The sequence below is a fragment of the Talpa occidentalis genome, unplaced genomic scaffold (assembly GCF_014898055.3).
Source record: "Talpa occidentalis isolate TD23 unplaced genomic scaffold, MPIMG_talOcc4v2.1 talOcc4.5, whole genome shotgun sequence".
NCBI classification, from domain to species: Eukaryota; Metazoa; Chordata; class Mammalia; order Eulipotyphla; family Talpidae; genus Talpa; species Talpa occidentalis.
This window is the reverse complement of record NW_023604861.1, coordinates 49,131,674-49,144,363: the sequence shown is the minus strand read 5'-3', so window position 1 is coordinate 49,144,363 and position 12,690 is coordinate 49,131,674. Positions and strand designations below refer to the sequence as shown.

The window sequence follows — 12,690 nt, the reverse complement described above, 5'->3', positions numbered from 1 at the left end:
TGCCCCTTGGCCCTGGATCCCTAGTCTCCTGTTTCTTTGCACTGCCTGGAGTGTGGATGGAAGCTGAGGGCTCCCAGCAACTGTCTGTGCCAGAGGTGGCCACGAAGACAGAATCTAGAGCTAAGATAGTGGGACAGAAGTATGAGAAGGGGCCTGGGTGCTTAGTGATAAGAGAGTTGCTGTACCAAAAACTAACTGGGAAGGATGAGGGGAGATGGTGTATCACTTGGGTTGCCCCCGTAGTCTAGATATAAATTCCACAATGAGAAGAGTGGCAGGTGACTCAGATGGGGTTGTTTCTTAGGCCTCCTGATGATTGGGACCCAGGAAGGCTGGTGTTGGGCCTGGGGAGCAAACTTCCTCACAGAATGGAGGGGGGTATTCATTAATTTGTCTTACTTCTCTATAGAACCTAGTGCAGGGAATTGGGGGCCACATGGCTTTTGTGGTACCTTAGGTATTCCCAGCATTGGAAACCCAAGGGCCTGTTTCCCCATCTTATACTCTCAGGAGGTCAGAGTGGCTGCACAGAAATAGCAGGTAGCCTGTCTCAAGTGGATCTGTGGCCAAAGTGTCAGCCCCAGCAACATTTCTGAGGAACCTCAGAGGGTGACCCTTGACCACATGTGGTCACCAGACAGCCTCGGTAGTGTCCTGAGTCCTGCAGGCAGGACGTAAGGCTGGTGAGATTTGAGTTGTAAGCTGATTACACCTGCAGGCAGGAGGGACTTAGGCAAGTGACTTCTGCAGATGATAGGGTGACCTGAAAAGCCTCAGCAAGGAAAGGCTGCCTCATTCCAGAAGGATCCTTGATTCACCTTCAGTGTTTGTTTTAGGCTGATCTGCCCCCGCAAAGTGCATACCGTTGATGCATGTCTGCTTTCACTTCAACTTCAAGGGTGGAGTCTCCTGGGGAGTTAAAGGTCGTTTCAGGCTGGAAGAAAAAGGAGAAGTTATGGGAAGAAGATCCCAGGACCTGGCGACAGGGAACAAGGGTAACTTGTCAGTTATATGCACTTGCTATGTTAGAACAAGATCCAGGCTGTCTGGATCCATTTGCTATCAAGAGCATCTCCCCTGAGCTTGAGGTTCAAATTACCAAACTCATGTGGTACTTTCCAGGTGAATGATTTTCTGCATCCAGTCAATTTATTTTAGTTGTGGTTAGCTCTGATATGCTGGCATCCTGGAGGCATCACTACCGACATCCAGAATCCAACCCACACATTCAATGTCGCAAAACAGACATTCAGAGAAAATATAACATGTTTAGGGTTGGAACAACACTTAATGATCAGCTATACCCATCCCTCATTTTGTAGATCATTGGCAGTGATTACTGGAGGTCACACAACTAACTAATGGTAAGCTTGAGAGGACGAGCCAGGGACTCCTAGCTCAGAACAGTGCTGCAAACACTTCATTCTGTGATTTCACAGTTTGGATTCTCATTGGCGGGCCTATAACTATGCCATGTAAAGGCTCGGGTGCTTTCCTTTTCTTTCTTTGTAAATTTCTTGGTAAGAATTTACAGATTGTTTCTGGGGAACAGATAATCAAATTGGACAGAAAAATAAACACAGAAACTCCTAATAAATAGTTTCCTTACAAAAGATCAAGGTCACTCATGAGTCTATTGCTTCACTCTCTTTCACCCTGGGACAGCAAACCTCATAAAAGTTTTATATTTTGATTTTGTTAAATCCCAGGTCTGCCCCTATTCTTCCTCACTCTCCCCTTCTCCTCAGGTCTCTCCTTCTCCTTCTCCCCCTCCCCTTTCCCCTCTCTTCTCTCCTCTTCCCATATCACCCTCCCTTAGCTCCCTCCTCCCAACGGTTGAGCTTGCAGTCAGATTTCTCTGTCTGGTGTAGCATAAGGCAGCCAGGCTTTTGTGCACTCAGCACTTCCTCCCATTTGCTCCTTTTCTTTCTCCCTTCCCACCGCGCACCCCCCCCCCCCATGCTTTTGTTTTCCAAATTCTGGGCTTATCAAAATTAATGAACTCATTTATTTTCTCTCTATCAAATGCACACTGAAATTACTGTGTTTCTAAATAGGCAATCTCGCTGTGTAGCTACATTCTGAGTCTCCTGAGAGCTACGGGCACCTCTTCATAACCTTGTGGAAAGTGAGGGAACTCTGACAAGACAGAAGGTTTTCTTGATCTATGCTTGCTTGCTTCCTTTGTTGCCTATCTTGAACATGTTTGGGGCTTTGCACAGAAGTCAGTGATGAGGTTGTATGTGTGATCAGCATTCTAGGAGGCTGCCAAGGAAAAAGCTAAGACACATTATTTTGCTGGCAGAGCAGGTATTCTGCTTCAAGTTGTAACATAACCAGTGAGCAATAGCTCATGAAATGACCTTCTTTCTTTTCAATTTATTAAAGGGCAAGCATTTCTTGGAAATCCATATATTTTACTGAGTTCTAAATCAAAGCTGCATCTATCAGGGCCCTCTCCAAATCTCTTGCTCTGACTTTGACTTCCCAAGACTTGGGCACTAACCAATCATGTCTTCTTTTCAGTCCTTGAAAGGAAGTTCAGCCTTTAAATTTCCCAATGGTAAGTGTGTGATGTGGGTTGAATTTTCAGTGTCATTCTCTTTCAGATGTGACAGCTGGGTCAAATATGGTGCTGAGTATCCTTATGTCTCAAGGTCATGGACAGAAGCCTTTTTGTTGGTCAAAAGAAGGACAAGGTCAAGTGACACTGGGAGATGAACTCCAACACCCCACAAAGGGACTGAGAAGCCCCCCTGGCCTCTGCAGAAGCATAGTGCTGGGACATATTTTTATTCCTCATTTACTTAGTTCTCTATGCCAGGCCTCAACTCTCTAGGCTGTGATTTTGTATTCCTTGCTGATCTGCCTGGAAACTACAAAGTCAGCACAGGTGAAATGGACCTGCCAGGACCAACCTTAGCACTGGCCTTTTCTTCCGTCATGTCATCTCCCTCCTCCTTTCTTGTGTGCTTGGCCGGAACACCTCCTGCGAGCACTGGGTGAGCAGGCATGCTCTGGGGATCTGTCAGAATTTCACATGGCACTCTAGGGTGACTCCAGGAGTCAGGAGTGAAAATGTCCCAGGGGCTACTCTGCCCAAAGGTCCCTGAAAAAAAAAAAAGAGATAAATTAACAATTAAAAGCATAGAATGTCATCTAATGAAAGCAAAGCATATTGCTAAGAATACTAGGCGTCCTTAATCTTCCTTAGGTCAATGTGAAATCAAATTCAGTTCTGCTTCTGTAGTTTCAGAAGAAACAATTCCAAGGTAACATGTCATGGACAATCAAGCCTAGAATGCCTTCTACAAAATATGTCAGAGAACTGAACTTGAACCACATGGTTCTACAAAATAGATGGGTATGTAAGCTACTCAATAATATGTTAGGAACTTACAGGTTAAATTCAAACTAGTCTTAAGAAGCATATAAGAAGCATCAGTTAGAGAGACAAGGTAACCTGCTGAAACAGGTAGAGTCTCCCTGAACAGTAAGTTGGGCTAATCTCATTAGTATAACCCACTCGGGCTAGGCATTTCCCTACTATTCAGCATCCCCAGACTTGAATTATTCCTAACAAGACAGGATGCTACAATAACACATTTCATTAGCAAACTCACTGCTTTCAGAGCAGTTAAGTCCTCTGAGTTTGAATGCCCCCAATTTTGTGAAAGTAAGCTGACTCTAAGGTTCAAACTCCTGTGTTGAAGCCCTAACCTCCAGTGTGATTATATTTGGAAATAATATACTTTACAGATGTGATTAAATATATTATGAGTTCATAAGGGTAAGATGTGATTCAACAGTATCAATATTCTTATAAGAAGAGATACCAGAACATTCTCTGTTACATGATTTATAACAATAACAAGAAGGCGCCCATCTGCAAGGCAGAAAGTGTCCTCACTGGAGCCTGACCACATTGCACCCTCATCTCCATAACTGCTCCATGTTAGGAATAAAGCTCTGTCGTTTGGGTGGTCAAGCATGAGCTGACTAAGACACTGTATCTCAGAGAATTCATGACTCAGTGGAGCCCTGAATGGGGACAAGGTGGTGGCCAGTGCACATTCCATACCTATATACTCCCCGTCCCGGCTCCACAGGCGCACGGTGTGGTCGAGGGAAGCTGACAACAGAACCCTTTCTTCTATCAGCTCCAAGCTAATGAGATAAAAAGTTTGGAGACATGTTTCCAGGCTTGTTGCAAGGGACATTGAATCAATATGTCAATATTCCATTAATTAAAGTTGGATTATAGAAACCAAATGAATCACATGAATTACTCTGGTACCATTATCTCCCTGCCTCCTATCACAGTACACCTCTTCCAAGTCCCCCAATTCCAGTCCCAATATATCAAGCAAGACATATTGGAAACTACCTAAAAGTGGGAGATGAAAAGATTGAAACCAACCATGTAGTTCAAGTTCAGGTCTCTGCTCTCCCCCCGGGCCCCCAACATGCCTCCCTTCAACTCTAGTGAAAACAGTTTTAAACTTACTAAGATTCTAAGCATACACAAAAAGCCATTCAAGGCAAACATCATTCATTTACAAGAAAAATGAAGACTCTAATATCTTCTTCTATCCGTGTAGGCATTATACATTCTGTTTTCATCAATAACAGAACCATGATTCTGCCTTCTTCTAGACTGATATAGAGGGCTTCTGAGAGGATTGATTTGATCAAAGTTGCGGAAATTATTCTGACTCTTTTACAAATTTCTTGTGCTCTAAAATGGATGGTACTCACGATGTCACCATGTTGACATGAGCCCGCCAGAACATCACATCTAAATGAAAGGAAAGAATACACCTGAGTTGGTGGGAGAGTTGGCCTCCACCTTGCCCCTGGTGCTGTAGAGTAGTTCCTATGGGGCCAGGTCAGTACCTATGAGGTACCAGTGTGCAAATCACTGGTTTTGCTGCATCAATTTGATAAGAGTTCCTTGAGCACCTACTATGTGTAAGATCCTTTATCAAATTCAAACATGGAACTGATGGAACGTTCTTATGTTATGATTTCCTTCAGTATTTAGTTTGATAAACACAAAGGAGTTGGCAATTAATCAAAAATGACTTTTAAAATAGCCTGGTAAAATATAATAGACTGCAGTCCCAGTTCCTAGAACAAAAACTAAATGCAAAGCAGATCACTCTTATTTCAAAATTCAGATTTCTCCTACTTTAGCATTTAAATTTTTCCTGTGGTGGAAGAGGAAAAGTTGACTAAAGGGAAGTATGTGAATATTTAACTTTATAGAAATGTATTTGGAAGAATATTATACAGTCATTTAAATATGCTAAATAGAAAGATGCTTCTATAGAAAGTTGTCTAAGAGACACAAAAAAATCCAAGTTTCAAAAATATATTCTGTGTATGTGTCTTTGGCTATGTATATACATGTGAGCATATAATCTATATATATGTATTTTACATGATTGTGTCTATATGCATTTTCTAGAAGGAAATTAAAATTCATTAATAGTGTTACTAGGATGTAGAAATGGCAGGTTAGGTGGTAGAGGAGGTCAGAGAAACAGCTACTGCTTCTCATTTTCTATTCTCTCAGTGATTTTTTTCTAAACATGAGTAATTTTACAATTGCATAAAAGGGATTTTACAATTTGTAAAATTTGCAATTTTACAATTGCAAAAAGGTTTAAAATTTTAAACCTATTTTTGTTATTTCCAAAGCAATATATTTTCAGAAAAAAACATAAAAGACATTTTCAAAAAGATGGAAATCAAATGCATCTATAATCTCATCTACAACGAGAGCATTGGTAAATGCTAAAGCTTTGGGGTAGATCTTTCTAGTCTTCGACCTACCATATACTTCTTTAACAAAGATGAACTAATACTGTGACATTGTTTTACAATCTACATTTTTCATTTAATTTTATAATGTGTATTTTTTCTATGTATACATTTAAAAGTATAGCACCGTTATTTGATGACAGTGCTATTTCAAAGTCTTATGCTATCATAAATTTAATTAATTCCCTTTGAGTAGACATTTAGACTGTCTCTATTTTCCTCTCTTATGAACCATGTTTTGATTCACAATCTATTTATAACTAAATCTTTGTTCACATTTCTTATTATTTCTTTTGGTCAAATCCTGAGTAATAGAATTGCTGGTTCATAATTTAGATACATATTGTGACCTTGTCCTTCAGGTAGTGTTCCCCAATTTATCCTCTCCAAGAGGGTAATGTGTTCGTTTTCCTGATTCTTGCCAACACTGAACACTTTCATGAAATTATATTTCTCTAAATCCATTCTTAAAGTATTTGAAGAAATTCCATCCTTATTTGCACAATTTAATTTTACCAACCAGAATATTAAAGTGAAAATGAAGATGTGTTTATCTTAGTGTTTAACATGAAGTGTCCATTGCCTACTTTTGGGGGCATGCAGCTCAGGTCCCTGAAGGCCATACTCCTTGATGTCATAGACGCGCACAAATCCTTCTTGGTCAGCCACGTAAGCGAGTGCGTCTCCTGCTGTCACTGCCATGCTGCTGACTCGGGCCTTGTTATTGGACTGCAAGACATGTGCACAGAACCCATCTCTCTCTCTCTCTCTCTCTCTCTCTCTCTCTCTCTCTCTCTCTCTCTCTCTCTCTCTCTCACACACACACACACACACACACACACACAAAATCCATCACAAACAAAGACACAGATATCGACCCATACATCACACACACAAGTTTCATGTCACCCAGAGTTAACCTATCAGACAATGGTAAGTGAAATGCTGGTACCCATTTATATTAGAAACTAGACACTGGGCCTGTGTTAAATCTTCCAGCAAGAGAAGTACTATTTAAATAAATAAAGGCAAGGGCTGAGAACCAGGCAGAGTTGCTATGTTACATAGTCAGGCTAGTGTCAGAAGCATGCAAGTTATTTCCAATCATCTGTCCAACTTACAGGAGTGAAGTTTGCAATGGGACAGGCACTGCCGAACAGCCTCCAGAAGGTGACAGAACCTGTGAGGAGTGAAGATGAAGAATTGGCCCTGGTGCTTGTGCTCTGCCCAGGGTAGCTGAGCTCCTGGGTGTCTCTGGGCTCTGAGAGGTAGTTCAGCCTCACAAAAGCAGAAGATGTCTTATTCCCTTGGCTTATTTTAATCAGTTAGAATTATCAGTGTGTATTGGAGAAGGGGATTCTCTGGGTGGCTCCCCTTTGGTGGTTTTGGATTAAATGCTTCAATAGCCTCTGCCTTTGCTAATCAGGGCAGTCTTCCTGACAGAAGAGGGCTCCATTTTGGGTTATGGTGGGAAGGTATGGATGTTTGTGCTATGGCACTGTGTGTATGTGTGTGTGTGTGTGTGTGTATGAACATTTATTTTAAACACACTGTTGGTCTTGTTAGTCAAATAAATAAAATATTTAGGTAAATAAAATCATATTTTTACATCTTTTGAAATAAATAAATATGTGGTACTGGTTGTGGCCTGTGGGTACTAGTCCCTGGGTATTTGGTTGTTTTGTGTCTCCTCACTCCTGACTTCCTTTCCTCCCCTCTAAAATGAGGCCACATAGATAATGGCCATGCTCCTGGTTGCTCCCATTGCAGGACTTGCTGGCCTCCCTTTAGCTCTTCTGACAGGTCGCATGTGGCTGTTCGTGGCTGTCACCCTCGCAGCTCGTGCCTGATGTTTACTTATACCTGAATAAATGATGTCCTCACCTGCAAAAGGCCCAGGGCCCAGCTAGCCCTGTGGGTACACTTGACTGGGGAGACTTGATTCTGAGGAAGTGAGAGCTGGTCCTCCTTCCCCAAGCAATTCCCCTCCATAGCTGGCAGGGTTGAGATTGAAGCAGGCTGGGGTTAGTCAGCCTGGACTCCAAGGGGAGAGTGAAGCAGAGGGCATACGGAGTGCTAAAGAACCCTTCCTTGCCAAATTCAGGCCTGGGATGGCAGAGGCTTAGAAAGGAGCAGCACAGTCCCTGCGGCCTTCATTCTTACCTTGGGCCCCATTAGCCATCAGGGAAGCAGCAGCTGTTTCGAACTTGACTGCCCGAGTCTTCAGGAAGGTGAGGCAGGAAACACTTCGGTCTGGGTCTGGCAGCAAAGGAAAGTTTTTCAGTTGTGTACCCCTAGCAGCATACAGCTGTCTCGTGACATCTCCTATAGGTTGCTCCCTCTGCCTCCTCAGCCTCCCACCCCCGACTCCCTGCCTCTGTTCTTGAAACAGGAGCAGTTCACAGAGCACAGGCTCCTCACTGGTTAGGAATCAGCCCAGCATGGTAGCTGGGGTACAGTTAGGGGTAAAGGGGAGCAGCCTCCTGTGATCCAGGGACACCAGGATTGCCCAGGGATCCCCGGACTTTTAGAGAAAGAAGGATATTTGGGGTCTTTGCCCGTGACTCTTTGGGAACTTCCCCCAAAATTTCCCTCCCTAGGAATTCCCAGATTGAAATAGTACTAATTTACCTTATGTTACCTTTCACATAGATCAAGAAGTAAAACTGTGAAATCAAATGGTACTGGATTATTAATCCCAGGGTCAAATGAGGTTTAGAGAAATTAAAAGCTATGCTCAAGGCCATAAAGATGTTCATTCTTTCATTCACTGCTTTTTTATCAACATCTGCTAAATCTCTACTAGGGACTATGCATTTTGCCAAGTGCTGTGGAAAGAAAAGAAGGCAGAAAGCTCAATCAAACCAAAAAGAACTCTCCCCAAAGAATGAACAAGATGCTATTAACAGATGCGGGAAAGAGTTTATGGTGTGTGGAGAAGAGAACTGTCAGAGAGGACATCTTGGGATATGGCATTTGATCAGAAATTTTAAAGATAAAAGGGGTGCTGAGCAGAGGTAGACAGCAGACTCTGAATCTCACAACACAGCCGAGCAATGGAATAACTTTAAACCCACCCCCCAAGACCTTAGTCTTCCCTCCTCCTCCTGGTAGACTTTGAACACTGTCTACACAAGGGCAACATCTGTCTGTTGTGGGTTTTTTTTCTCACTTATTTCTAATCCTCTCAGTGCTCAGTAGAGAGAACTTGAATATTGTCTGTTGAATAAAAATCCTAGAAACCTACCTAGATGAAAACCTTAGAGAGAGACAGAGAACATTGCTACTTGGGCACTGGAAGTGTTTCTAGGAGCTCTCTTTATTTTACCTTCTTCAAGTCTAGGGTCTCTGGGGACATTACCCACACTGGAGGTAAAATGAGTGGTCTCATGTAAATGAGGGTCTAAATAAATAATGGGACTACTCTCCCATGTGTCACCACCATGTTATAGGGACACCAATGACTTGGGTTTTTTTTTTTTTAAAGATTATTTATGCATACAAGAACTGGGGCACAGGCCAGAGGTGTGGGGGATGAGAGGATTCACCAGAGACAGAGTGGGGAGAAGAACAGGCAGATTGACCGGAGTATACTGAGGAGGGGAGCAGTGGGCAAGTCTGGAGAGGTCCGCTGTGCCATGTAGGTTGCTCCCTGGCCCGCTGGGGATAGAACCCATGCTGCAGTGTCTGTGGATTACTTTATAGGTTGCATCCTAACCCTTGTGCCACGAGGGAGGCCCAACTTGGGTTATTAATTGATGAGCAATATTTATTTTGGCCTGTCTATGGGAGACTACTTGGGAGACTACAGCGGACATAGAAGACTCAGGTCCTGCCCTCAAGTAGATGATGATCATGACAAGGATTATATGTTTAATGGGCATCTTCTATGTGCCAGGCACTTAGCTAAGTTCTTTGTCATCTTCACCATATTAATTATCACCACACTTTTAGGTAGATAATATGCTGCCAATTTTACAAGCAATGAAACTAGTTTAGAAAAAAACATATTACTCAGGCCACACAACTAATACATGGAAGGGCTGAGATTCAAATCCAGATTTTGCATCCAAAGCCTATGCACTTGATATTGGGCTTTGTGGTTGTTATTGGGGGTGCTGAGGGTTCTCAGAGGTGGGATAGAGGGTCACCTAGATATTGGGGTGGCTCCTGCCCTCCTCCTTGGCTTCAGAGTCCTCCCTGATGCCTGGGGTACACTGCTAATGATTGGGGCTAAGTGTAACCTTACTCTCATGTTTTGGGGCTTTTGGGAATATTGAGTTGGCCAATGGGTGTAGGGGAGAAGTGAAAGGGGAAGACAAGGGCAAACTGCTTATACTTTGCCCACATTCATTCCAGGGAGGTCTGCAAAGTTCCAGTAATGAGTGTGTGTGCGCTAGCCTCCCCACTTATCCATGCATATTCTGGGAGAGAATTCAATTTCCTAGACCTCTGTTTTCTTTATCTGTGATATAGAGATAGTACATTCCATTTCATTGAGCTTTAGTGTGGATTAAATGAGATACTATGTGGGGCCTCCCCGGTGGCGCAGCGGTTGAGCGCTGGGTTGCGAAGCTGCCCGCGGCCTCTGCAGCGCCGGTTCGATCCCCGGCTGCTCCCCAGCCACCGGAGGAGGGTCCCACATGGCGCGCAGACCTCTCCTGCCGCCCGCTGCTCCCCTCAGCAGTGTACTTCGGTCCTTCTGCCTGCTCTGCTCCCCGCTCTGGCTCTGGTGAATTCTCTCACCCTCCCGCGCTTCTGACTGTACCCAGTGCATGTATAAACAAACAAACAAATAAATAAAAAACTTTAAAAAAAAAAAAAATGAGATACTATGTGGATTGAGCTGGGAAGGCTGAATGAAAACACTGAGCGTACATCCCTAGCACAAAGACACTCAACAAATGGCAGTTATTATCATTGTTGTGGCATAATTCTCTACCTCAGTTTCCTCATCTACGCAAATGGGTATCACACTTAAATAGCCAAAAGAAATGAAAGCAGGGACACAAAAATATATATTTGTACACTGATTTTCATGGCAGCATTATTAATAATAGTTTCAATGTGGAAGCAACCCAAATGTCCATCAACTCATGAGTGGAAAAAAAAACAACAATGGAATATTATTCTGTCGTAAAAAGGAAGAAAATTCTGACACTTGCTATGACATGGGTGAAACTTGAGGATATTATGCCTAGTTAATTAAGCCAGTCACAAAAGGATAAATGCAGTATGATTCCATTTATACGAGGTACTTTGCATGACCAAAATCACAAAGACAGAAAGGAGAATGGTGGTCACCTAAGCTGGGACAGGGGTGTGGGAAGTCAGTGTTTCCTGGGAATAGAGTTTCTGTTTTACCAGATGAAAAGAGTCATGGTGATGGACAGCGGTGATGGTTGCCCAGAAATGTGAATATATTTCATGCCACTAAACTGTACCTTAAAAATAACTAAAAAGTAAAGTTTAAATTATGTGTATTTTACCACAATAAAAAAAAGAAGAAGGAAAAAAATCCTTAGTCTCTCAGTGAACTCACTGATTTCCTGGAGTCTGACGTGGATGGAGCCTCTTGGTCTCTCACTTTCACTAATTCCTCCTCTCTGATGTGGGGGAAGAAGTAACAATCCCAAAATAAGGAAAAATGAAGCTCAAATGTTGAATTGTCCCAGAAAGAATCTGTTTTCAGCTTATTTGGCTTTGCTTGCACAATTACCTTTCTCTCTTAACTCCCCTTTCTACTGAGGATGACTTCAGAAGAAGCGTCTGGACCAATTTATCCAAAGATGTTCACCTCTTAACCAACCCTGTGAAATAGACAAACGTGTTCTGTTCTGACCTTCAAGAAGAACCCAAGCAGCTTTCCTAGAATGGTGGAGAACTTTCACATTTTTCCATCTCATTTAAAAAATTTTTGCAATGCGAAAAATGTGAATTATTTGTAGGTATGTCTGGCTTAGCATTTTTTGGAGGAAAAGAGGTGTCTCAAAACCAGCAGCCACATAAATTTAACTGTGAAATGCTGCTGCAAACAAGGTTTTAAATGCTGGCTGAAAGGTCAACACTGCATTCTTGGCTAGTGACTTTATTTTCATTTGAACAGCAATGAAAATAAACCTTTCAAAGGAAATGCCACCACCTTTCCCACAAAGGTTTTTAAATCTCGGGTCTCTCAGAAAGGGCTTCCTCAAATAATCTTTTTATATGTAGCAAAGGAGGAGAAGAACAAATTGGATGATAAATCTCCAGGTAAGAACTTCCTTTTAATCTGACGGTGCCCGGGGTTTCAGTTTCTAGCCCCTGCCCTCCAGAGTTTCTCAGGCCCTGAAGCTACTGCATTGCTCTCTCCTTATTGACCTGTGGCACAAGCACATCATGTCTCTGAATCTCAGCCCTGAGAGGTCTTCCCAGGGCAGCTCTAGGCCTCACATGCCCCCTGGTTCCACCAGCATTTCCTACAGGGTTGCACCCAAGGAAAGGCTTAAGATGTTTTCTGATTGAATGAGTACTAGAGTTGTTCCTTGGAAACTGGCTACTAAGTTACAAAACACCCCAAATAGGACACTGTTGTTTGGGTTTTATGGTTCTCTAAGGATTTTTTGGGGTTCATCAAGAACTTGCCAATTTTATGCAAAAATGCCCAATGCCCAGTGGCTGTCCTGTGGGGACAGGTGTGAGGCAGTGGGTCCCTTGACGGTGGGCAGATGAGTGTCTGTAGACTGTAGCATACAGGATGAGTCTGCACCCTGAAGTGGGGAGAGGAGCAATGGGTAGGAAATCTATTTGGGTTCCAGTTAGTTTTTCAATCTAGCACAGCCAGCAGTGAAACAGACAGACAAGTGGAAACCTCTGATTATCTTC

The 12,690-nt window shown here is 42.9% G+C and overlaps 1 protein-coding gene across 1 annotated transcript in view; it reads right to left on the bottom strand.

Moving 5' to 3' along the window:
- Positions 1–832: 832 nt before the first annotated feature.
- LOC119258524 (WD repeat-containing protein on Y chromosome-like) overlaps positions 833–12,690 on the bottom strand; it is a 39,423-nt gene continuing 27,565 nt past the window's right edge. The window contains exons 12-18 of the mRNA XM_037526810.1: positions 7,990–8,085; positions 6,948–7,006; positions 6,414–6,555; positions 4,759–4,798; positions 4,082–4,167; positions 2,919–3,109; positions 833–934 (exon numbers count right to left, since the gene is read on the bottom strand). Of these exons, the coding sequence (XP_037382707.1) occupies positions 833–934; positions 2,919–3,109; positions 4,082–4,167; positions 4,759–4,798; positions 6,414–6,555; positions 6,948–7,006; positions 7,990–8,085 (716 nt within the window). The remainder of the gene's footprint in view (positions 935–2,918; positions 3,110–4,081; positions 4,168–4,758; positions 4,799–6,413; positions 6,556–6,947; positions 7,007–7,989; positions 8,086–12,690) is intronic.